This window comes from Heptranchias perlo, chromosome 14 (assembly GCF_035084215.1).
Source record: "Heptranchias perlo isolate sHepPer1 chromosome 14, sHepPer1.hap1, whole genome shotgun sequence".
In the NCBI taxonomy this organism is placed as follows: domain Eukaryota; kingdom Metazoa; phylum Chordata; class Chondrichthyes; order Hexanchiformes; family Hexanchidae; genus Heptranchias; species Heptranchias perlo.
In genome coordinates this window covers 19,588,448-19,615,130 of record NC_090338.1, presented here as the reverse complement: position 1 = coordinate 19,615,130, position 26,683 = coordinate 19,588,448, and the positions used below count along the sequence as shown (strand labels likewise).

General features: G+C 40.5%; 2 protein-coding genes across 2 annotated transcripts; both read right to left on the bottom strand.

Moving 5' to 3' along the window:
- Positions 1 to 243: 243 nt before the first annotated feature.
- On the bottom strand, positions 244 to 11,336 carry LOC137332345 (signal peptidase complex subunit 3-like). Its single transcript, XM_067996097.1, has 5 exons — positions 11,149 to 11,336; positions 7,178 to 7,242; positions 4,702 to 4,778; positions 4,268 to 4,383; positions 244 to 511 (listed from the first exon to the last, which is right to left on the bottom strand). Exons 1-5 carry the CDS (start codon positions 11,289 to 11,291, stop codon positions 379 to 381), a joined length of 534 nt encoding a protein of 177 aa, XP_067852198.1. The 5' UTR covers positions 11,292 to 11,336; the 3' UTR covers positions 244 to 378.
- Positions 11,337 to 14,914: 3,578 nt separating this feature from the next.
- sra1 (steroid receptor RNA activator 1) lies at positions 14,915 to 25,949 on the bottom strand. Its single transcript, XM_067996096.1, has 5 exons — positions 25,835 to 25,949; positions 23,391 to 23,519; positions 22,301 to 22,515; positions 20,657 to 20,765; positions 14,915 to 15,674 (listed from the first exon to the last, which is right to left on the bottom strand). The coding sequence occupies exons 1-5, from the start codon at positions 25,857 to 25,859 to the stop codon at positions 15,499 to 15,501; spliced, it is 654 nt and encodes a 217-aa protein (XP_067852197.1). The 5' UTR covers positions 25,860 to 25,949; the 3' UTR covers positions 14,915 to 15,498.
- Between the last annotated feature and the right edge of the window lie 734 nt (positions 25,950 to 26,683).

Here is a 26,683-nt window from a genome sequence, read left to right as displayed (position 1 = left end):
GGAAAAAAAAATTGATGCCAAGGTAGTTTAACCTCCTCATTTGCTCAAAATAACATTTAGGCCAAAGATAATAATTAGACTTGAATGCTCCTAATCACATGATCAGTTTGGCTCGCACACTGCACCAGGCATATATTAATTTCACTCTTGGGGCAGAATAATACCCATTGTGGATGAAGAGAACTAAACCACAACTAAACATTGATTAAAAATAATCTAATAAATAAAATAAAAAGTGGTGCATTCTCTTTAGAAGTCTTTTATTAAAAACATTGTGCACTGTTTAGCTAAATTACAAAAGGTTTAGACATGCCAATGAAAATAGCTTTCCAAACATAGTCTCATGGCTCAGCCTTGTACACACCCCTTTCTTTTGTATCAATAACTTCTGAATTCTTCATATTTTTCAGGTAATGGAATTACTGTCTGACCAGAGGCAGGCATCAGATACAAGATTCCAGCATTTGGAACAATATTCCACGACAGGGACAAGGTGACATTCTTATTTCCTCTGTGGGGGGGGGGGGGGGGGGGAGGGGGAGAAAAGAAAGTTTAAAAATAAATTGTTAAAGGCAACTGCACATAGTTCAAATCACAATCATCTGACAATTTCAGAAGCCTGGTCTTGACAACACGGGAGTGTTAGATTCACATTAGGAAATGTGGAATACCAATCTTGTTCTTAACTGACATTCCCACTCTTGTTTCCTCTTAATTGGATCATCTGGAGAAGGGATTTATTGTTCTTGCACCATAAAGTGATGCTTGTCAATAGCAGTTTAAAAAAAAATCCTTTTTAACAAATGAGAGATGGCACTGATCGAGAAGGGATAGGGGAATAGCAAATATAAATCCTGAAAATGTTAGGGTGTAGGACCACAATGTATTTCTACTCCAAAGGTTCACAATTCCCACGTAGTAATTTCTCAATCTCGAGTGAGGTTTAGATTGGGAGCTGTTACAATTTAGTCCCCCCACCCTTCCCCAACACTATATCTGTGCTCACTGCAACAAGGTAGCTTCCACAGGCAGGCACACGCCTCCTACGAACTGAATGTGTCAGTGTGCCACAGGATTAACAACTACCCTTGAGTGAGATATTCTGCACTAGAAGATGTATAGGATGCCCACTATACATTCCTGATCACTCCAATATACAAAAATCACACTGATAGCCTGAATAATATCGTCTCTCTTACTTGAAATAACTACAACACAGAAGCAAGATAAGCTAGCAGATAAACAGCAACATAGCATATAACTTTAAACTGTATTTGAAGCCATAAGTCCCTGGTCATTCACACCATTGATTGTGTACTTCCATTCTTTATTTTCCCCCCAAACAAAACCAACAACTTGCATTTATATAGCTCTTTTAACGTGGAAAAATGTCCCTATGTGCTTCACAAAAGTGTAATAAGACAAAAATTGACACTGAGCTAAAGAAGGAGATAGTGGATGGGGAGGGGGAAGGAGAGGTGACGAAAAGCTTAGTCTCGTGGGTGGGTTTTAAGGAGGGTCTTAAAGGAGGAGAGGGAGATGGATAGATTTACGGAGGCAATTTCAGAGTTTAGGGCCTAGACGGCCGAAGGAATGGCTGCCGATGATGGAGGGAAAGGGATTTTGGGACACACAAGAGGCCAGAGCTGGAAGAATGCAGAGTTCTCAGAGGGTTGTAGGGTTGGAGAAGGTTACAGAGGTAGAAAGGGGTGAGACCACGAAGGGATTTGAACACAAGGATGAGAATTTTAAACTTGAGGCATTGGGAGACTGGGAGCTAATGTAGTTCAATGAGCACAGGGGAGATATGTGAGTGGGACTTGGTGCAGGTTAGGATACAAGCAGCAGTGTTTTGGATGAACTGAAGTTTATGGAGGGTGGAGGATGGGAGGCCGGCCAGGAGAGCACTGGAATAGTCGAGTCTGGAGGTGACAAAGGCATGGATGAAAGGGTTTAGCAGCAGATGTATTGAAACAGGGGTGGAAAAAGGCAGTTGTGGAGGTAAAAGTAGGTGGTCTTTGTGATGGAGAGGATATGGGGTCAGCAGTTCATTTCTGAGCCATTCCTTCAGCCATCGAGGCCTAAACTCTGGAATTGCCTTCGTAAACCTCTCCATCTCCCTCTCCTCCTTTAAGACCCTCCTTAACAGTCTGGTTCAACCCGAGACAATGGCCAGGGAGGGAGATGAAATCAGTGGCAAGGATATAAAATTTGTGGCGGGGGCCGAAAGATGATGGGCTTCGGTCTTCCCAATGTTTAACTGGAGGAAATTACGGCTCATCCAGGACTGGATGTCAAACAAGCGATCCGACAACACAGACAGTGGAGCAGTTGAGAGAAGTGGTGGAGAAGCAGCGCTGGGTGTCGTCAGCGTACATATGGAAGGGGATTCCATGTTATTGGATGATGTCACCGAGGGGCCCAAGCAGGGGGACTTCAGAGGTAACAATGCGGGAAGACAAGCTATTGATGGAGATGTTCTGGCTGCAGTTAGATAGATAAGATTGGAACCAAGGTGGGGACAGAGAGGCGTTGGAGGAGATGATGTAGTCACCTGTGTTGTCAAAGGCTTCTGAGAGGTCAAGGGATAGTGCATCACGGTCACAGTCACAGAGGATGCCATTTGTGACTTTGATTAGAGCTGATTCAGTGCTGTAGCAGGGGATTCAAATCTGGAGTTGAAGGAAAGATAGGCATGGATTTGGTAGGTGACAATATGTTCAAGAACTTTGGAGAGGAAAGGGAGGTTGGATATGAGGTGGTAATTTGCAAGGACAGAGAGGTCAAGGGTAGGTTTTTGGAGGAGGGTACCATGACAGCAGTTTTAAAGGATGTGCCTGAGGAGAGGAAACCATTTACCATGTCAGCTAACAATGGGGGCCAGGAAGGGAAGTTGGGTGGTCAGCAGTTTAGTGGAAATGGGGTCAAGAGAGCAGCAGGTGTGTCTCATGGACAAGATGAGCTCAGAGAGGGCATGGGGGAGATAGGGAGAAATTAGTGTAAAATGCTGCTACTTCCACCTGACTGCCCATTTCTCTGACCTGTTTACAACCTCCTGAAGTATTTTACCGTCCTCCTACTTTTGTATTATCAGCAAATTTTGATATGTCTCTATTCCCAAGTCCAAATCATCTACTGAATACAAAAGTGGATCCAGCCTGACCCTTGGGATTACATCACTTCCCTCCTCTAATCCAAGCAACACAGTTTAAATCTAACCCTTTGTTTCCTGTCCATCAACCAATTTTCTATCCATGCTGCTAACATTTTTCCGAGACAAAAAGCCTGAATTTTTTTTAAAACAAGCCTCCTGTGAGACACCTTACCTAGTGGCTTCTGAAAATCCATATACATTACATCTCCTTTATCTACCTAACTTCAAAAACTCTATTACACTTCTCAAATGCTGCTCAATTAACTGGCAAAAGAACCAGAGGCAAGATAAGGAGAATTTTTTTTTTTTTTTTTTTACACACAGCGAGTTGTTATCATCTGGAATGCACTGCCTGAAAGGGTGGTGGAAGCAGATTCAATAATAACTTTCAAAAGGGAATTGGATAAATACTTGAAGGAGAAAAATTTCCAGGTCAATGGGGAAAGGGCAGGAGAATGGGACTAATTCCATGAGGAAAAACCTTTTTACACAGCGAGTGGTTAGGATCTGGAATGCACTGCCTGAAGGAATGGTGGAGGCAGATTCAATCATGGTCTTCCAAAGGGAACTGGATAAGTACTTGAAACGAAAAAATGCGCAGGGCTACGGGGATAGGTTTGGGCAGTGAAACTAGGTGGATTGCTCATGCATAGAGCCAGCGCAGACTCGATGGGCCGAATGGCCTCCTTCCGTGTTGTAACGTTCTATGATTCTAATTGGGTAGCTCTTTCAAAGGGCCGGCACAGGCACAACGGGCCGATTGGTCTCTTTCTGTGCTGTATCATTCGCTGATTCTAACTTTAACAAATGCATGCTGGCTATCCTTGACTATTCCACGCATTTATAAATGCTCATTAATTTGACCTTAACTTATGAATTTTAAGAGTTTGCCCACGACCGTCATTCAACGAACTTATCTATAGTTACCAGTTTATACTTCTTGAACAACAATTTTAGAACAACCTCAAAACACTGGAGCTTATAGCATTGTGTCCTACAGCAGTAAAATGCAATTAACAAGCAAGAAAAGTTGTATAGTTCAGCAACAACTTTTTCATTTTCTCATTCTCTTCCCATTTTCTTATAAAAATTGTGGAAATATTTTTCACTTACTTCAGACCATTTCCATCATCCAAGAATAAATATTTGGGACTTATATCATGAAAATCAAGTCTAGGATTCTCTCCTCGCTTAAGGATTTTATCCCAAAGAACCACTTGATTCAATGCCTATGTTGTAAGTTAACACAGAACAAAAACATAAACAGAATGATAAAATTTTAAGAAATTAATAAAAATAGGTGCAGGAAGGAATTTCAAGATGACACTGCACCAAAGGTAAATGTTACTAAAAGGCACAGAATAAAGCAGTAATGTACTGCTGCACAATACTATATGTAAGAACCAGGTTACTGAAAAGATGGAACATACAACTGGAACAAATAATGCATAATGGCCAGAATATGTAAACAACACATCAAAATAGATGTATACCTAGACTCAGTTTGTATAGCATCAACATATCACACCTGCACAAACTCAACTTACATTGTTCTCTGTAGCATATTCTGCTGCTAGATACAGGAAAAGCAGCTTAACATTCCAGTTAAATATTGGCCCCAGATGTAGATATATAGTTAAAGAAAACATGGACTAAATTTTGAAATAGTGCTAGGTTGTCAGCAGGTTGCGGGCGGGGAGTGAAAGTGCGCATGGCAAACTCGAATAAACAAACCTTACCGTTTCCAACGCAATCGCATCGTGACTGATGGTGATTAACATGCTCTCCGGGTTTCATGATTGACAGGCTGGCTGCTGTCAGGAGCTGCAACGCGAGGGGGGGTGGGGGGGTGGGGGGGGAAAGAGAGCCAGACGTCATCCGGCGCTGGAAATGAAGATCGGGGTTGGGGGGGCGGGTGGGGGGTGGAGTGGAAGATTGGGGAGACATCAGGGGGGGGGGCGGTAAAGAAGGGGAGATCGGAGAGGGAGACATCAGACTTTGGAGCAGGATGGAAAGGTAGGTTGATTTTGTGTTTTAACTTTGTGCAATGGTTTTTTATTTAATTTATTTTGTTTCTTTTTGCCTGATCTGACCCTTCACACCTGGTTTCACCAGGCGTGAATCAGAAGCCGTGAGAAAGCCATCCAGGTAAGTTAAAAATCGTTCCAACTACGTAATATGTCACAAGTGCCTTAAGTACCTCAATGAGGTACATTTGGCTCCATCATCCCGCCGGCTTTAATTGCCTGCGGGACTTCCGGATTCGGGACGCTCGCGCGCACACAGGTGCGTCCGTGGGGAACTCAGACATTGGCTGGTTGAAGATGGGCTCCGAACCTGAACGGGATTTCCCCGATTTTCAGAGCACCCCCCACCCCCAATTTCCCGGGAAAATCGAGCCAATGGGCTCTGGATAAATTCATACAATAGCAGCCCCATACTATAACAAAACCTTTGATAGAATGGCCATTCACCAAGTGAGAATCAGATAAAACGACCTCATAATAGCATCCTTTCTAAGGTGTGTTCTGTCTTTCCTTTTCTTGGGCCTATCCATGCTTCTGCCAAAACAGTTGCTTAGGTGCACAAGAGCAGCCAAGCATAACTATTCCTGCAATCTTCTCTCAAGGAAGAGAGAGAATAATTAGAAAAATGGGATAACTGAAAAGACATTAGAGAAATTGAAAAGGATATCAGAATTTGGTGGTAGGGAGGGCTAGACACTGCTCTTTCCACTTCTGGTATCTTGGTTCAAATCCAGCCCAGTGTGATGAGATGAACCTCCCTTCTGTCTGCTGGCTGTAAGGGTCCTACGTGAAGCCAGTTTGGACATTCTCAACCCAGTTCCTGATGGGTTTTGCAGCACGAAAGTGTCCATAATTCAGCATTAATTGGCAATAAATTTACAATATCAATCCAAATTGATATGGAGTGGCTGGTGCATGAAATGAAAAACACTGATGCAGTAAGGGATTGATCTTGAGGTACACTGTTTGGACAGAGTATAGGCAGCTTCACTATGCATCTAACTATGTTATAATGCGGAAACATTATTTCAGGGAGGGCGTGGTAAATCTATGGAACAAGCTCCCTAGGGAGACGGTGGAAAATGAATGCAAATGAGGTACATTTCTTTCAAATAATATTTTGGGATACAGTATATGAGTAATTTGAGACATGACATATGCCGAGTGTAGCATACTTGGGAGGAACAGATGACTTTGGACCTATGGTTCCCAAAGCTCTCCACCACTGGAGGTTTCCTCACCACACAGAATCATACAGAAGGAGGCCATTCGGCCCATCATGCCTGTGCCGGCTCCATGAAAGAGCTATCCCATTAGTCCCACTCCCCTGCTCTTTCCTCATAGGCCTGCAAATTTCTTTTTCAAGTATATATCCAATTCGCTTCCAAAAGTTACTATTGAATATGCTTCCACCATCTTTTCAGGTAGTACATTCCAGATCGTAACAATGCACAGTGTAAAAAAACTTTTCCTAATTTCCCCCCTGGATTCTTTTGCCAATTATCGTAAATCTGTGTCCTCTGGTTACCGACCCTCCTGCCAGTGGAACAGTTTCATGTTTTTATTTTTTTTCCCCCTGATTGGCCTGAAGTTTTTTTTGCCTCTCCCAGGAGATTACATGACTGATGGTGGGCAGGTGGGTGCGAAGGCTTAATCATGATGCTCCACATGTCGCAGGTTGTGTGAAGCAGGCTTAATGGACCAACTGGTCTTTTGCTGCTTGTCAATTTTGTATGTTTGCATGTATGGGTCTGTTGTACAATAATTGTTAGAGATTGAATGTCATGATTAGACAACAACTCCATTATCATTGTATCATGCAACTACCAGGGTGGTAGAAGGCGAACTAGATGGACCTTGGTCTTTTTTCATCTAGCAATTCCTATGTTCCTATACCTAACCTGGGAGCCCCTGAAATGGAAAATGTCCCCGTTATTCAGCCCCAACACCCCTCATCTTGACAACCATAACAGAAAATTAAGTACAAAAAGGATATCAACATAGACGCTAAAACTTATCGATCCTAAATCACTTTTTCCTGTGTAGTCTTCATACTTTTTTCTGAAATAGAAGCAGAGAAAAAAATAAGTACTACAAAACACATGCAACACTCTTCCTCCTCCCCCAGCACTATGCTCTTATATTCTCTACATTTACAGCATGTGAGGCTTCACTTGTTCACTTCACATAGTTGGAGTATTTTATTTATATTGTGAAAGATACACAATTCACAAAATCTTATTTTATGGGTGAAAAACCCATTAGCCTATCACTACCTATTCAATATTCTATTATACACCCATTACAGTTTAAATGTGGAAAAAGCAGCAGGAAATTTTTTAAAAGCGAGAAATTATTCAGCCATTTGGAAGAATTTTCCACGGTGAAAAGGCATTTAGATTTGCGCTGCTGGTATTGGACTTCTTTGCTCCTGTGGCATCGAAAAAAAAGATAAACAGCCTTGAGAAGCGCACACCACGTATTGGCGACTGCCATCGATACTTTCATACAACAACAGGAATAATTTCACCGCTGTAAAATATCGCTGGTACAGACAATGTGAATATAAAATAGTGGATGGCTGGCAGGTAATTACTAGGCAGTAATTCAATCAATCGGTTCTGTTATTACAAATTGCGAGGGCAAAGCTCATGCAATACCTTGCTTAAACTGACACCTGGTGTTGTAATCCAGATTCAGCATTCAAATCCGTGCGGCGGCGTCGTTCATGCATGATGACGTTCACACTGAAAGAGTAACAATTGTGACGTCATTACTGCAGGTTTGTTGAGAAATAAATTGGTAGCCAATTACCAGGGAATTTTCTGCCACACATTATGTAAAAGTAATGGGTGTAGAATACAACAGCTTTATAGATTTTATTATTCCCACTATTCCTGCCCACATTCAAACAGTATATATGAAAAAACACATCATGGAGTAAAATATTTAGTAAACCTAAACTACCATAAATTCCCTTTACTATTCCCATTCTAGTTGTTAATGGAACAAGTCATCATATTCATCAAAAATTACACACAAACTGTCTCATGGTAACCAGTTCTGAAGCACAAGACATGGTCAAAATGTGCAACTGAGAAATGAGTCATTCTCTAAAGTATCTTTTTCATGATATTTAAGATTATGGACTAATTCAATAGAATATACTTAGCCTGTAAAATATAGAGGATTAAAGGATCAGGTTACAACCAGAAGCATAGCCAGTGAATATAAATAAAAGTCAAGAATAACATAAGAAATAGGAGCAGGAGTAGGCCATCCGGCCCCTCGAGCCTGCTCCGCCATTCAACAAGATCGTCTACTCAATCTCTCCTCATACTATCCCGGCATCCCAGGAATCAGTCTGGTGAACCTTCGTTGCACTCCTACTATGGCAAGTATATCCTTTCTTAGATAAGGAGACCAAAATTGTACACAATACTCCAGGTGCAGTCTCACTAAGGCCCTATATAATTGCAGTAAGACATCTTTACTCCTGTACTCAAATCCTCTTGTAATAAAGGCCAACATACCATTTGCCTTCCTAATTGTTTGCTGCACCTGCATGTTAGCTTTCAGTGACTCATGTACAAGAACACCCAGGTCCCTTTGAACATCAATATTTCAAAAATACTCTGCATTTCTGTTTTTCCTACCAAAGTGGATAACTTCACATTTTTCCACATTATATTCCATCTGCCATGTTCTTGCCCACTCACTCAGCCTGTCTATATCGCCTTGAAGCCTCTTTTTATCCTCCTCACAACTCACATTCCCACCTAGTTTTGTATCATCAGCAAACTTGGAAATATTACATTTGGTTCCCTCATCCAAATCATTGATATAGATTGTGAATAGCTGGGGCCCAAGCACCGATCCCTGCGGTACCCCACTAGTCACAGTCTACCAACCTGAAAAAGACCCATTTATTCCTACTCTCTGTTTTCTGTCTGTTAACTAATTCTCAATCCATGCCAGTATATTACCCCCAATTCCACGTGCTCCAACTTTGTTCACCAACCTCCTGTGTGGGACCTTATCAAAAGCCTTCTGAAAATCCAAATACAACACATCCACTGGTTCCCCCTTATCTATTCTACTAGTTACATCCTCAAAGAACTCCAATAGCTTTGTCAACATTATTTCCCTTTCATAAATCCATGTTGACTCTGCCGAATCCTAATATTTTCTAAATGTCCTGTTATCACATCCTTTACAATAGATTCTAGCATTTTCCCTACTACTGATGTCAGGCTAACAGGTCTGTAGTTCCCTGTTTTCTCTCTCCCTCCTTTCTTAAATAGTGGGGTTACATTTGCTACCCTCCATTCTGCAGGAACCATTCCAGAATCTATAGAATTTTGGAAGATGACAACCAATGCATCCACTATCTCTATAGTAACCTCTTTCAAAACCCTGGGATGTAGATCATCAAGTTCTTGGGATTTATCGACTTTCAGTCCCATTAATTTCTCTGGTACTATTTTTTTTACTAATACTAATTTCTTTCAGTTCCTCATTCTCGCCAGACCCTTGGTTCTCTAGTATTTCTGGGAGGTTTTTTGTGTCTTCTTTCGTGAAGACAGACACAAAGTATTTGTTTAGTTTCTCTGCCATTTCCTTATTCCCCATTATAAATTCTCCCATCTCTATCTGTAAGGGACCCACATTTGCCTTCGCCAGTCTTTTCCTTTTTACATACCTATAAAAGCTTTTACAGTCCGTTTTTATGTTTCTCGCTAGTTTACTCTCATATTCTATTTTCCCTTTTTTTGTTAATCAACTTCTTGGACCTCCTTTGCTGAATTCTGAAATGCTCCCAATCCTCAGGCTTACTACTTTTTCTGGCAACTTTATGTGCATGGATACAACATAAGAACACCAAGACTGAAATATATTAAAGAAGGTAGATGCAGGGAAAAATACTTTCAAGTATTCCCCGTTGTATTTGGGGAACAAAACTCATCTTTTAAACCTCCTACTTTGTACTATTCTTCTGCAACAGCAACAGACCCAATAGGGAGATGTTCAGTTAATACCAATCGCACATCCATCATCGCCACTGGTTCCAAGCGCAGCAATTTCAAAATCTTCAAATTCTTTCATGGCCTCACTCCATCCTACTACCTCTGCAATCCTCTCCAGCTCCATGTTCTATCACACTCCCTCTGCTCTTCCAAACTGAGCCATTTGGTTCCTCCTCCCTTTCTGCTGCTCCACTATGAGTGCCAGAACCTTTAGCCACCATGCCCCCGCACACTTTACATTACGTCTCAAACCTATTTGCCTTGCCTGAACTCTCCCTATCCTCAAAATGTATTTTTTCTGTGCTTCTGATCACTTCTTTTCATTTCAGCCTTACCTCCTGCTCGATGCCCACTGCTCTCCTTGTAAACTATCTCGGTACATTTGGTCGCACTAAAGGCACTAAATAAATGTAACTTGTTGCTATAAGTTGTATCAAATACAATATAATTAATAAAGAGCTAGGTCACAGTTTCCACCATTTGTCCTCAGTCAGAATAGTATTATGAATTATAAGACAAGTGAAAGGCAGAATTTAATAATTAGGACAAGAAATGAAAGTAACAAACCAATAACAATGTTTAAGTTATAAGGCTGGCAAATTAAAGATAGACTAGCATTAATATTTAAAAGCGATGGCCCAGTCTCCACCCTCCATCCCGTCAGTAGGAGAATATTATGAGTTATCAGAGGAGACAAATTGAAGACGAAATCGAAGAGAAAGTAATGTCAGTTGTACAGTGTTGAACTATTAGTCAAAGATACATTAGAGATAGAATACAATTTATAATTAAGAGCTATGACCCAGTTTCCACCCTCGGCCATTGATACATGATAATGTGTGAATACATAGGAAATAAGTAAATATTCAAGGTAATGACTTATAACGAGCGACCCTTCGGCCCCTCCCCTGTTGCAGCTGTCGACCGGAGCCACACTCACAGGGAGACATCGCTCACACGAATGCTGACTGGTACCCGGGGCTGCTGGAACGTTGTGCTCAGGAACACGAGGAAGGTGAGCGCCGCCATCACCATCAGAGTGAAGGCGAACAGCGAGTTGAGCCGCGACACCACACTGTTCATCTTCTCTGCACCAACAAGAGGAAGTGTTGTGCATCCGGCCCCAGCACACAAACACTCCCGCACAACCACTGCAACTCGGAAAAAAGGTTCCCAGCCCGTTTATCCCACACCTTTGTCTTGCACCTGCCCAAGCTCAGACTTCTCAACCGTATATCCACCTCTTCCTTTCCCTGAAGATTCATATCCTCAAACAAATTCCAAATGCGTTAAGAACTTTTGCTTATGAAACTCGTTATAATAAAATCCTAATCCTTATTAAAGTACTAGAAAGCCAGTAGTAAATTCATTGTTAGTGGGGTGCATTCAAAGTCAAATTGTCAACATCCAGCAATTAAAAGGATTGAGTTTTGCGATCAGCAAAAGTGATAAATTACAAACCCATTTAAATATTTGTAGCTGTTATTTTTCAGAGGACATGCATAAGCAAAACACAATAAGTATAAACTAAAATGAATGTCACTGTAAATAAGTGAGGCTTAACAGGTCAGAGTCACAATATTATTGCTGCAAGATATTAGTCAATGCAACAGTACCAGTGATTGAAATACATTCTAAGTATAATTCCTGAGATTTTAAAATGTTTCAGGCTATACAATGAACAGAATTAATGAATAAATGTGAGATATTTGGTCTGTCAAAAAGTATGCATCAGCCTGCATCAACGAGAGGTTTGAGACAAGAGATAAGCAGTTGAAATTTGAACCCTGACTCCACAGCAGACAAAGCTGCATATTGAAGATTTTAAAATTGAAGGGGTTGTGCCATCGACCCCAAAAAAGTTCATCAGTTTGAACGAAGTAGGGTCGTCCATTGTTTAATAAGAGGTGCACGAGTAGAGAGTTAAGCTGATTTCACATAGTTCAAAAATAGGTTTTAGAGAATTGCAAAGATGGCATCCCATCTAATTTCTTTAGAACTGATCACTATTCAGTAATCCCAGCAAAAAGTACAAATATGTGGGTAATGGCTGTAACAAGATCAGGCTTAGCTAATAATAAAAAAAAATTCAGACTGCTGGTGGAGTTTCTGGGCAGCAGTGTACCATAAATAAGAACATAAGAACATAAGAAATAGGAGCAGGAGTAGGCCAATCGGCCCCTCGAGCCTGCTCCGCCATTCAATAAGGTCATGGCTGATCTGATCCTAACCTCAAATCTAAATTCATGTCCAATTTCCTGCCCGCTCCCCGTAACCCCTAATTCCCTTTACTTCTAGGAAACTGTCTATTTCTGTTTTAAATTTATTTAATGATGTAGCTTCCACAGCTTCCTGGGGCAGCAAATTCCACAGACCTACTACCCTCTGAGTGAAGAAGTTTCTCCTCATCTCAGTTTTGAAAGAGCAGCCCCTTATTCTAAGATTATGCCCCCTAGTTCTAGTTTCACCCATCCTTGGGAACATCCTTACCGCATCCACCCGATCAAGCCCCTTCACAATCTTATATGTTTCAATACGATCGCCTCTCATTCTTCTGAACTCCAATGAGTAGAGTCCCAATCTACTCAACCTCTCCTCATATGTCCACCCCCTCATCCCCGGGATTAACCGAGTGAACCTTCTTTGTACTGCCTCGAGAGCAAGTATGTCTTTTCTTAAGTATGGAGACCAAAACTGTATGCAGTATTCCAGGTGCGGTCTCACCAATACCCTATATAACTGCAGCAATACCTCCCTGTTTTTATATTCTATCCCCCTAGCAATAAAAGCCAACATTCCGTTGGCCTTCTTGATCACCTGCTGCACCTGCAAACTAACTTTTTGATTTTCTTGCACGAGGACCCCCAGATCCCTTTGTACTGCAGTACTTTCCAGTTTCTCGCCTTTAAGATAATAACTTGCTCTCCGATTTTTCCTGCCATAGTGCATAACCTCACATTTTCCAATATTGTATTGCATCTGCCAAATCTCCGCCCAGTTTGAGTGTACCTGCACAGAGATTTATCTACCTCAACTTCATGCAAGCAAGCAGTGAAACATGATTCTTTCTTTGTCTTGTAAAAATACAGCCAATATTACATAGGAACAGGAGTAGGCCATTCAGCCCCTCGTGCCTGCTCCGCCATTTGATAAGATCATGGCTGATCTGTGATCTAACTCCATATACCTGCCTTTGGCCCATATCCCTTAGTACCTTTGGTTGTCAAAAAGCTATCTATCTCAGATTTAAATTTAGCAATTGAGCTAGTATCAATTGCCGTTTGCAGCAGAGAGTTCCAAACTTCTACTACCCTTTGTGTGTAGAAATGTTTTCTAATCTCGCTCCTGAAAGGTCTGGCTCTAATTTTTGGACTGTGCCCCCTACTCCTAGAATCCCCAACCAGCAGAAATAGTTTCTCTCTATCCACCCTATCAGTTATCCTTAATATCTTATAAACTTCGATCAGATCACCCCTTAACCTTCGAAACTCCAGAGAATACAACCGCAATTTGTGTAATCTCTCCTCGTAACTTAACCCTTGAAGTCCGGGTATCATTCTAGTAAACCTACGCTGCACTCCCTCCAAGGCCAATATGTCCTTCCGAAGGTGCAGTGCCCAGAACTGCTCACAGTACTCCAGGTGCGGTTGAACCAGGGTTTTGTAAAGCTGCAGCATAACTTCTGCCCCCTTGTACTCTAGTCCTCTAGATATAAAGGCCAGCATTCCATTAGCCTTATTGATTATTTTCTGCACCTGTTCATGACACTTCAATGATCTATGTACCTGAACCCCTAAGTCCCTTTGGACATCCACTGTTTTTAACTTTTTACCTCTATAATTTTACATCTATAATTGCAGTATAAAAATGAAAGTGTACTTTCCCTTTATCTTTCTAGCTCTCTTTTTCTTCTTCCTGGCCATGTACCTAGTCTATTTAATATTTTTTCCCCATTCCCATTTTGTTGTTTTGCTTTCTAGCAAAAGTGAGAGTACCATTACAATGTTATAGCTTATAGTTCGAAGAACACTTAATTTGTGATGTGGATGCTGATACCTCCCCTCCATGGAAAACAAAAGAATTTTTTTTTAAAAAGTCTTCATAGTGAAATACCAACAAGCAGGACAAACAATTTTTTTCAAACTAATAGAACAGACAATTCAGGACACTTGAAAGGTATGGACATCATGCTTGGCCATGGATGGTGATTGAGAACTTGCTCCCAGACCAGAGGCCAGGGAACAGATTCTCTATCTCCATACATGGCCAAGAATGATGAAAACTGGCTGCTAGAATGTGTGCAAAAGTATCAGTATTGTGCATTAGAAGTCACTTTATAGACTGAACAATTAGGAAACCTTTTTGAGGAAAAAGAAAATAAAAAGACAAAAAATGCAGTGTACTATTAAGGGGATAAGTCTCTGGGCAGTCTTTTTGCAAGAAATGGAACTTAGAGAGGGCAATAATTGCACATATCTAAAGTGTTTACTTTCCCAGAGAGCATTTCCCAGTCTCAGCTTTGTCTGGGCGAGGAAAGGCAAACAACCTTCACCATAGTGCAGTTCCGAACAGGCCAAGCAAGCAGCTATCCTCATCACATCCAATCATCCAGCACATTCCAAATAAGGACATGGTATATGTATGTGTGTATGAACGAAAGGAAAATATTTTTCTATAAAATGAAAGACTTTATACACACTGCAACCCAAAGTTATTTCAAGTTGACTCTCCAGCTTGAATCTTTAATAATGGTTTTAAAAATAAAAAGGCAGCAGGAGGGCCACAGTTTCTGAATTGCTTGCAGTAAAGTTGCAAGGAAATCTCATTTTGATAGACCTTTGCTTGAGCAAATGCTAAGGAGCTCAAACGTGAGTAAGACGGCCACGTAAAAGACAAAAATCCTCTCTGGAAGTACCCTACGTGCTTGTCGTAATGAGGCTTGACTGTATTTTCTGTGACAGAGGAAACTGATATAGTCAACATCACACACTAGTGTTCCAAACAGGATATATAGAAAGGATTTGACAATTGCAGCAGCTTCTTGGCATTTTAAGACTGGAGAAGCTCAGTCCATTATTTTAAAACTAAAGTGCTTTTGTAAACTCTTGAACAGTCTTGAGATACAGTACAGCCTGAATACATGCTTTCTCTCCTGCTCAATGCAGGTATCATAAACAAGCATTTTCTTTATTCCTAATGTTACGGTTTTATAATTTTGGTTCTTGACTGCATTCTCACTGCAGAACAGTTTTATCAGTTGGGTCATCACGAGCGGTTTCAACTCAGCATCTCAGTTCTCTGATTCGCAACCTTCATTTGCACAGGCAGCTAGGTCAGATGGTAGATTTTTGGTTTCAGCAATGAGACGTTTCACTCCGACCATCCACTGTCCCACTTCATTCACATGGTCAACCATCAAAGATCTGTGGATTTCATCAGCAGAATCCCAATTGCAGTGCTCCATTTCTGTTAACAGACAAACATATGCTACACATTCTTAGAACTTAAAAGATGTCATTAACCAAATACTATGTACAAAAACTCAGAGATGTGCTGGAAGGGCAGGGGGATGGAGATAAGAGGTAAGAGAAGGAAACTTTGAACTTCCTTAATCCACATAACAGTCAACTAGCACTGCATAAATATTTTCCTATGCTGTGTTCTGAGACACAATTCTGATTTAGTTCCCATATATCAGGAGTACCCAAGCTTTTTGTCTTTGTGCTTCATACAAAGAGCCTCACAGGACAGATATAAAATTTTAAATCAATGTTCCCATTAGTTTTCATTTCACTATCTGCTAGTGCTAACAGATCTTGGTATTCTGATTTAGGACTTATCCACCAATTAGGTAACAGCATTAAGAACAACCCTTTCCAAACAGGACAAGCCAGCAATTAAAAGTGGATACATAGACACTGAGTTGCTTGCATTCCCATGGTCCAAATTGCCCAGGTTCAAGGGCTATAAATGCTCCATGGGTTGTAGGTTAGACACTCCTGTCTCACATTATAAACCCGTTAATTAATATGAAAAGCTGACGAGAAGAATCATTTTTCTCATTATGGGGTTGCCCTTATTAAAAGAGCTCTCATTTTACTATGGCTTTGCTTGACAAATTTATTTATTTAAGCTTCGAAATAAACCTATCACTTATTGGGCTTAGGAAAACATTTAAGTGTGTTTTTTGGCTGTAGAGTGTGTTTTGGTGCATTGTGTTCTGTCTATTTATTGGATAATTTTGTGCTTAAAGCTCGATCAGCACACTACTGTACAAGTCAAACATTCGTGGCTGGGTCCAATACTAAACACAACTATTTGCCAGCTGTATGGGGTGTAACCAGGAATAGTTCATCTCCCCCTCAATTAAATTGCAAAAAATGAGTGGCTCATGTACTGCACAGTTTTAAATTGGGGCTATAGTGCCCTGAAAGCTTAATGTCATCAATAATTTATTCAGAATTAAAAATACATTGATATAGTTACTAGTTGGAATGATTTATTATACACATGATAATCAATTCACAACTTAGGAGCTTCAGACATTGAAGCTTGAACAGTTACTACCTAGAAATAAGTTTCATAGTGCCTTGAGATTTATAAAACGATGAATCAAATTTTTATCTTATTACACAACTTTCAGATCTGTGGTGTGATTAAAGATTTCAATGACTTTTCAATTGAATCATATCTCCAGCTGTGAAATTGTTGAAATAACAGGGAAATTTAATTGTTTTTTGCTTCAAATTAGGATTTCGATGTGTAGACAAGCTAATAGAACTGGGTGAGGGGCTGGGGTCTGCTAAAAGAATCACATTGTAAGTAAAAAAAAAACTTGTGTTTCTAGTTCAATGAGGAAGGAAGCAGTGCTGGATCTAGTTCTGGGGAATGAAGTAGGGCAAGTGGAGTGTGTTTCAAACATCTGGGTAATAGTGATCATAATATAATTAGGTTTAAAGTAGTTACAGAAAGGGATAAAGAAAAATCAAAGGTGAAAATACCCAACTGGAAGAGAGCCAATTTCAGTGATTTGAGAAGGGATCTAGCATAGGTGGACTGGAAACAAAGACTGGCCAAGAAAACAGTAAATGAGCAATGGCAGGCCTTCAAGGCAGAGATAGTTCAGGTACAAACCAAGCATATTCCCATAAGGAGAAAAGATAGAGCATCTAAAGCTAGAGCTCCCTGGATGACAAAGGAAATAGAGGTTAAAATAAAACAGAAAAAGGTTTATGACAAATGTCAGGTACAGAATACAGAGAATGCAGGGGGAAATTGAAAAAGGATACAAGAAGGGCAAAGAGAGAACATCAGAAAAGATTTGCAGGTAACATGAAAGGGAACCCAAAAATCTTTTGTAAACATGTAAAAAGTAAAAGGATAGTCAAAGGAATGGTGGGGCCAATTAGGGACAAAGAGGGAAATCTTCTTGTGGAGGCAGAGGGCATGACTACGCTACTGAATGAGTACTTTGCATCTGTCTTCACAAAAGAAGAGGATGAAGTTAATGTCACAGTAGAGGAGGAGGCTGTAGAGGTATTGGATAGGATAAAAACAGATAGAAAAGAGGTGCTAAATAGATTGGCATCACTCAAAGTTAACAAGTCACCCGGTCCAAATGGGATGCATCCTAGGCTGCTGAGGGAAGCAAGGGTGGAGATAGGAGAAGTTCTGACCACAATCTTTCAATCCTCCTTGGATATGAGAGTGGTACCAGAGGACTGGAGGCTTGCAAACGTTACACCCCTGTTCAAAAAAGGGGAGAAGGATAAACCTGGTAACTAAAGGCCAATCCGTCTAACGCAGTGATGCGAAAACTACTAGAGAGCATTGGTAAGGACAAACTTAATTCTCACCTGGAGAACCATGGGCTAATAAGGAACAGCCAGTACGGATTTGTTAAAGGTAAATCATGTCTGACTAACTTGAATGAGTTCTTTGATGAAGGATCAGGGAGGGTTGATGAAAGTAGTGCAGTGGATGTATATATGGACTTTCAAAAGGAATTTGATAAAGTACCATATAACAGACTTATTCGGAAAATAGAAGCACATGGGATTAGAGGGACGGTGGTAACTTGGGTATGTGATTGGCTAAGGGATAGGAGGTAGAGAGTAGTGGTGAATGGATGTTTTTCTGACTGGAGAGAAGTGGGGTCCCTCGGGATCAGTATTAGGACCATTGCTTTTCTTGTTATAAATAAATTACCTGGACGTGGGTATAGGGACTACAATTTCGAAGTTTGCGGATGATACAAAACTTGGCAACGTAATAAATAGTGAGGTTAGTAGCAGACTTCAGGAGGGCGTAGACAGACTGGTGAAATGGGCAGACACGTGGCGGATGACATTTAACGCAGAGAAGTGTGAAGTGATACATTTTAGTAGGAAGAATGAGGAGAGGCAATATAAACTATTTTAAAGGGAGTGCAGGAACAGAGTCCTGAGGGTGAATGTACACAAATCTTTGAAGGTGGCAGGACAAGTTGAGAAGGCTGTTCAAAAAGCATATGGGATCCTGGGCTTTATTAATAGAGGCATTGAGTACAAAAACAAGGAAGTTATGCTAAACCTTTATAAAACACTGGTTAGGTCTCAGCTGGTGTATTGTGTTCAATTCTCGGCACCACACCATCCTTAGAGGAGGTGCAGAAGAGATTAACTCAAATGGTACCAGGGATGAGGGACTTCAGTTATGTGGAGAGTTTGGAGAAAGTGGGATTGTTCTCCTTAGAACAGAGAAGGTTAAGGGGAGATTTGATAGAGGAGTTGAAAATCATGAACGGTTTTGAAAGAGTAAATAAGGAGAAACTCCTTCCAATGGCAGAAGGGTTGGTAACTAGAGGACACAGATTTATGGTGATCAACAAAAGAGTCAGAGGCAACATGAGGAAACATTTTTTTCTCAGCGAGTTGTAATAGTCTGAATGCACTGCCCGAAAGGGTGGTGGAAGCAGATACAACAGAAACTTTCAAAAGGGAATTGGATAAATATTTGAAGGGAAAAAAATTACAGGGCTATGGGGAAAGAGCAGGGGGATGGGACTAATTGGATAGCTCTTTCAAAATGCCGGCACAGGCACGATAGGCCTCCTCCTGTGCTGTACCTACTATGATAAACCTTTACAAATCACTGGCTAAGCCTCAGCTGGAGTATTGTGTGGAATTCTGGGCACCACACTTTAGGAAGTATGTCAAGGCCTTGGAGAGGGTACAGAGGAGGTTTACCAGAATGGTGCCAGGGACTTCAGTTATGTGGAGAGATTGGAGAAGCTGGGATTGTTCTCCTTAGAACAGAGAAGGTTAAGGGGAGACCTAATAGAGGAATTCAAAATCATATGGGGTTTTGATGGAACAAATAGGGAGAAACTGATTCCTCTGGCAAGTGGCTCAGTAACCAGAGGTCATAGATTTAAAATCATTGGCAAAAGAACTAGAGGGGAAATGAGGAGAAATTTTTTCACACAGTGGGTTGTTAAGATCTGGTACGCACTACCTGAAAGGGCGGTGGAAGCAGATTCCATAGGAACTTTCAAAAGGCAATTGGCCATGTACTTGAAGAGGACTAATTTGCAGGATTATGGGGAAAAAGCTGGGGTGTAGGACTAAACTAAGGACCGCTCTTTCAAAGAGCCGGCACAGGCACAACGGGCCAAATGGCCTCCTTCTGTGCTGTAAGATTCTATGATTCTAATATTCACACCTCATGCAAGAGGGGGCTGGCAGACTGTTCTCAGAATTGTTTCTACATTCAGCTGCTAGAAAGTGACTCTCACTCCACATTTTGGTCTCTGGGCAAATATACATAGCATCTACATTCTGCTTGGCACCACTGCTTGAATGCATGCCTAGACAGTGTTCGAAGTGTGGGGAAATCAGCATGAATTTGTGTCCTATTCAACACATCTCATAGAAACTCCAAGGCACTGTACCATCTTTCTTAATTCCCTATTTCCCATTTGTAAACTTATTTTTCTCATCTTTTTGGCTTCTCCATAAAATATATCTTTTTCTGGCTGAGAAATACAACAAGTCATGCTCTTTTTCAATGGCACTATGATCAGCTGGTGAGTGATGCATAGAACTAGCACTGAATGAATTACTTTCTGATTTTACCTTCTTGTAGCAGGGGATGAAGCACATGTTCTCCAGTTAGTGCCTTTTGCAATGGCTTGGCTGGCATTAGGGATTTCACAAGTCTATCCTTTCACTTATAGCCTTCACAGAAAAATGTGCAGCATTGCTCATTCACATTTTGGAACCTGTGAGTTATAGGTCTTTTACACTTAGAGAAGCAGAACTTGTATTTACATAGTATCTTATCACATCTCTCAAGACATCCCAAAATGCATATTCCATACAAATCTAAACCATGGGATACTACAATTATTATGTTTAATTTAAGTCTTGTCCAAGTTGTTTCCATTTAAGACTCAATGAATTGGTTACCTTGGACGAGCATGTGCATCCTCTTTCGCACTGATTCTGACAGCTTTCCAGATTGCCACATGTCCTGGAAAATTATTAGCCGTCTTCCAATATCATCACAAACTTGTTTCTAGACAGGAAGTTTGAAAATAAAGTCATCAGTCATTAGCTGTTACAAAAATGTTAATGATAAGTGGCTGTAAGTATCCAAAATGAAACAACACTTATCAGCCGCCATCAAAATATTGCTTTTTTAAAATAAAATTTAAAAATGTTTGTTTTAGACTATTTTTTCCACTGTTCTAATATAAATTTTCTTTGTTAAAATCCGTCTGCACCTCCCATCAATCCCCAAATGGGGGCAGTCAACCTATTCTTAGGCTTTTGCTACAGAATAAATTCACACCTTGAAGATGTGGAAGGCCACTGAATCAGTCATATGATTTTCCCTCTTTCTGGGGAAATGCTTTACTTTTACTCTGTAACTCAATTTATAACCTGAAATTGGGAACTCTGCATATGGGCAATCAAGGCCATAATCCAATTTCCCACTATTCCATAATACATTGTACTGATATCAACTTTTTGCCAAGTTGCTTTATAAATACCAAATTTCTATACACAGTTGATACTCACTTTCAATAGAAACACAAAGAGAGAATAGAACTATTACTTGAAAGACTGCTGCTCCTGTTGTTGCTTTCCTGCATGTCAGCTTGGTTGTTGCCACTGAATCAGAAGGTTGTAGATTCAAGCTCCACTCCAGGACTTGAATACACAATCAAGGCTTACACTTCAGTGCAGTACTGAGGTTGCACTGTATTGTTAGAGGTGCCTTCCTTCAAATATGGCACTAAACCAATACCCCACTTGCTTGTTCCAATGGTTCAGGTGGTTTAGAGAGTCTAGATCATTATTCAAGGGGCAGCAAGTCCTCCTGGGGCTCTGGTCGATATTCTTCCCTTAACCAAAATGACCAAAACTAAATGAACTTGTCATTCATCTCACCGCAGTTTGCAGGACCTTGCTGTGCATATAAGGGCTGCCATGCTTGCGAACATAAAAATGGTAATTAAAAGTAATTTACTGTATGTGAAGCACTTTGGGATGAGTCTAAGAGAGGTGATAAGGTTCTATATAAATGCAAGATCTTTCTCCTTTCTATAAAAATAGAAATCAATTTGTGCTTATTCTGTTACCTTGGTCAATTGCTTTTGTTTCAATACTTACTATAATGTATATGGCATCATTCCTCCTCCCCTGTTAGCCTTCCATCATCCAATTCCAACCAACAAGCTGCTACACATCTGCTAAAATAACTCCACAATCAGGTGCTAAGAGTATGGGAATTCTGTGGTAATCTTCCCTACCTTCCACTTTGTGGGGAAGCACTTGGTTGGTGTTCAGCATTTCAGAGACACAGAACTCAATGTGTAAATAATCAGATACATGAATCCACATCCTACCTCTATATAGTGCGTTGTTGGTTAATCATGGTAAGAGTTTAAGATAGTATACCATGATTGATTTGACCAGGAGAATATCAAAATAGCTGGTTAATTCCTTAATTAGGTGAGGCTCTGAAACATTATTATTGTTTTTAGAACCTAGTGGCATGAGATTTCCAGAGCCCTGCTGCAGGAATATCATTCACACGCTGCTTACCTTAACAGTTGTCCTACAAGCCTCCAGTGTCTTATTCAATGGAGCTAAAACATCTTCCATATTTACTTCACATTCAGACACAACTGTAGTACTTTGTACTGGTTTACAAATGTTGGGCAGACTAGAGAGTTTTGGAGGTGGTGGTGGCATCTTCTCGCAGGCTATGGAAGGGCCAGGCGGTATCTTCGCAGGAGGAATTCCAGCTGGTTCACAAACTACAGGAAAAATACACAGTATATCGTTAGAATCTTGTCGTTGAAAAAACAATATTTATATCATGGTGCCACTGGCAGTAAATACAATACATTATTTCATAAAAGATAAAAGTGGCCTGTACCAGACTTTATAGGGGGAATGGAGTAATCGCTGAATTAAGCAGGGGTATGGGAAAGGGAAGGAGAACAGAACTAATTAGATATCTCTTTCAAAGAGCCGTCACAAGCATGATGGGCCGAATGGCCTCCTTCTATGCAGTATCATTCTATGCTTCTATTTTAAATTAAACCACGTGTTGCCAGAGAGCTGCATGATGTGTAGAGTGGTAGAAGGTAGTTTCCCAGCCTCATTTTCCCATGTGGTGAATTCCCAATTGTGGATAGGAGGAAGTGCAGAGCGGAAGACAGGTGATTGCTCTCAGGAGAGGGAGAAAGGGAAATTGAGGCAGTTATCCAGCTTACCGCTGTGAATCTCCTAATGGCAGATTAGAGATCAGCATGTGCAGAGGTCGCTTGCCCACCCCCCTTAGCTGGAATAGTGCAACATGTGAGGAAACTACATATAAGAGGAGATAGTTAGATTTAAAAAAAAACACACATAAGCTGGAGAAAATTAAAACCATGTTTACACTGGGGCTGCCCAGTAATAGTTGTGGAGGAAGTGCTGATTTGAGTAAAAAATAACCCAGACTTGCAGCTTATATTTTGCAAACAGTTGGTGGATTTACAGACACAAAAGAGGAAGTCTGATTGTATGAAAAAAACAGGTGATGGCCACAATTTTGATGTAACTGTAATTTAAATACTTGAGCCCACTGAATCCAAGCAGATAACCTGCCTTTGGCTGCATGTGTAATGTAGTAACTAATACTCACCTTTCGGTTTATCCGGCTGAGATGCTGGTACCCTCTTAGTGAGAAAATGTTTCCTTGGACCTATCTGTGCTTGTGTCTGCAAACCATACGAAAATTGTGGAGGATCATTCCAGCCTCGCTCCTGGTTTCCTGATTTAAAAGAAATTATAATCATGCAAGCCAGTATAATTGATATATGATACAAAAAAACAGTAAACAACTAAATACAGTGAACTATTCGAAAACTGAAATGTACAGAATAAATTGTAAGTGTTATGAATATTTTCACAAATGGACAGACCTTTGTGTGGCAATATCAAATCCTTTCTTTTCTCTCCAATTTACTTAAAACATGAAATTCCTCTTCACAAGATCCTGTTTTTCTCCATAATTAATGATGAATGAAAACCGCATTCTCAGAAACCGCATGTTTCAAAGCTACATGTTAATGTGATTTTGTTAGCAGTTCATTAACTACAGAGGAAAACAGGCATTCTCCTGTTTTGTTAAATCAGGAATTTATGTCTCCCTAAGCAAATAACCAATTGTGAATAAGACACACAGGCACACATCCAGAGTTGCTCCCAATCAGCAAACAGAAGACACCGACAACTTGCATTTACTCTACTACTTGTAAGGTAAAGAACTTAAACCTATTTCCTCCACAACCACGTCAGTGCTCACAAGCATTCCACCAAACTCCCTTCCATTATCTCACTCGCAAGATGTGAAATTAATGTAATTGATACCAGCAACTCATTTCTGAACAGTTTACATTTCAATAAAACTATGCATACCTAAAGTTTGTGTTTTAACCCTGTTCACAGCCTAAAAACATTTTAAAGGAGAATAATACATTTGATGGAGAGAAAAGTACATTCAATCTAACTTATCCCTCCTCCTGAAAATGAATTAGTGTTTATAATGACGAATGCTGAAAAAAAAATGTTGCTGCAAAGGTGTTGATGTCAAGTCTCCAAATAGGAAAGACTCACCCTACAGCATGACTCTCACCTAAAGGAACACACAACCACTGACCCAATGGCGGCATATTTCTTTTAAAATGTACGAAGAGGGGATAAGGAGGATAAATGACAGGCTGTTGCCTGGGAAAGTCATTTTTGCACTCATCAAGGTGAAGGATATCAGTGATGCACAGTGAAATACATTTTTCCATTTTGTTACCATGTCAGTACCAAGTAGAGCTCTCCTTGCACTGCCCAAAAATCACAAGAGCACTCGCCAATGTATCAGTGTAAGCCTTTCACTCTAAACTTTTTAAATCCTCTTTGAGTGAGCTTTCTAACTGTTGTGTCAACATGTACCAGATAAGTGGCAATTTTGTGCTGTGGATAAATATTGATCCTGTTTAACAGTGACAATCAGGATGGACTTGATGGAAAAGTCAATCATCAAAATCTTTCCTGGCGAGGTAATGTAATATGGCAGGTTTTCTAGGAAAACCAAGACTATTTCTTCTCCAGCATTCGTCATTATAAACACTAATTCATTTTCAGGAGGAGGGATAAGTTAGATTGAATGTACTTTTCTCTCCATCAAATGTATTATTCTCCTTTAAAATGTTTTTAGGCTGTGAACAGGGTTAAAACACAAACTTTAGGTATGCATAGTTTCATTGAAATGTAAACGGTTCAGAAATGAGTTGCTGGTATCAATTACATTATTCAGCTTTCTCAGCTCTACGTATGGTCATTCCAGATAAGGTGAACGGAGTTGGGCCATATTTGTTAAGTCAAAATTCGACTCAATGGCTTCCTTTTCCAGTCCAGGACTTTTAGCTACAATCCTAGATGGTGGCTAATAATCTCAGAAGTAACCTTTGTCCCCTGAAGGACATTGCTTTACACAAGACAGGGACGCAAGTGGAGGATTCTTATTCAGAACCTTTCCCAGAGAGATTTGCAGTGAGAGGCTCTTTAAAAGGATGATCTGATGCAGGAAGATGAGTTTTTTAAAAATTTCTCATGACACTTTTTCTCCTCTGAGACCATTAAATGCTGCACTTTACTTCTGACCCTCTCCTTTCCTTTGTCTTCCACACTTCCTGTCTTAGGGCTGCAGCTATTGACAATAGAGCTACTGCTTTTAAATGGTCTGCCTAGAAGTTTGTTAAGTATAAACTTTAAAAAAAATTATATATAGATTTATTGTTTCCATTTGCCTCTGCATCTTATAATGTGCAGAGATTATCGAAGTTTTCAATTAATTTTTTTTATCAGCAGCAATCCATGGTGCAAACACACCACCAGGCTCCTGGACAGCATTACGTCACCACCCGGCGCTGGGTCCTACCTAGTGCCACGTAACCAGGGTAACTGTCAGGGACCTGGACCCTGGATCCCTAAGCAGGTCTGTTACTAATCTCCCCTCATACACCTATGCTTTCTTTTAACTTTAGTTGTCGTTTCCTACACGAAACAGTTCACTTTTTTTTCACACTTCACCTGGTTTCACGAACAGATCCGACATCTCGACACCACTCCTCGCCGGCTGCGCCTTTCCGACGTGTTGGCGTCACTTCCGTGAATCAGCTCGGTCATAACATTGTACGTCAAACGGCAACCGGAACTGTCAGTGCCGTACAGTTATCAGTGGTGTGAGCTACTGCTTCAGTTCAATGCCTGACTGCCACGACCCCGGCAACTGCAATGCACAAATCTTAAGAGTGCAAGCGAATTTCAATCAAATGACTGAACAAAATGGATTACCACCTCTGCAAATTCAATCTAAATATAGATTATCATCTTGAGGAACCTGCTCTGCACCCTCTCACGAGTTTTAATATGACGTGGAGATGCCGGTGATGGACTGGGGTTGACAATTGTAAACAATTTTACAACACCAAGTTATAGTCCAACAATTTTATTTTTAATCCCACAAGCTTTCGGAGGCTTCCTCCTTCCTCAGGTGGTGTGGAAATGACATTTTCGAATCCTTCGCATTTTAAAATCACAGAACAATGTCTGGTGATTACTGCCCGTTGCCAAGGCAATCACAGTGAGCAGACAGAAAGGTGTCACCTAAAAGGCCACTGAATATACAAACCCCCCATTTTCACATCGTTCACCTGATGAAGGAGGTAGCCTCCGAAAGCTTGTGAATTTAAAATAAAATTGCTGGACTATAACTTGGTGTTGTAAAATTGTTTACAATTGTCAACCCCAGTCCATCACCGGCATCTCCACATCAAAAAAAAGAGATAAGGAAGACAGTCAATGACCGGTTATATTAAAAACAGATAACATTTGTTCGCTGGTGGGGTTACGTTTAATATAATCATGAAGGGTCTAGAC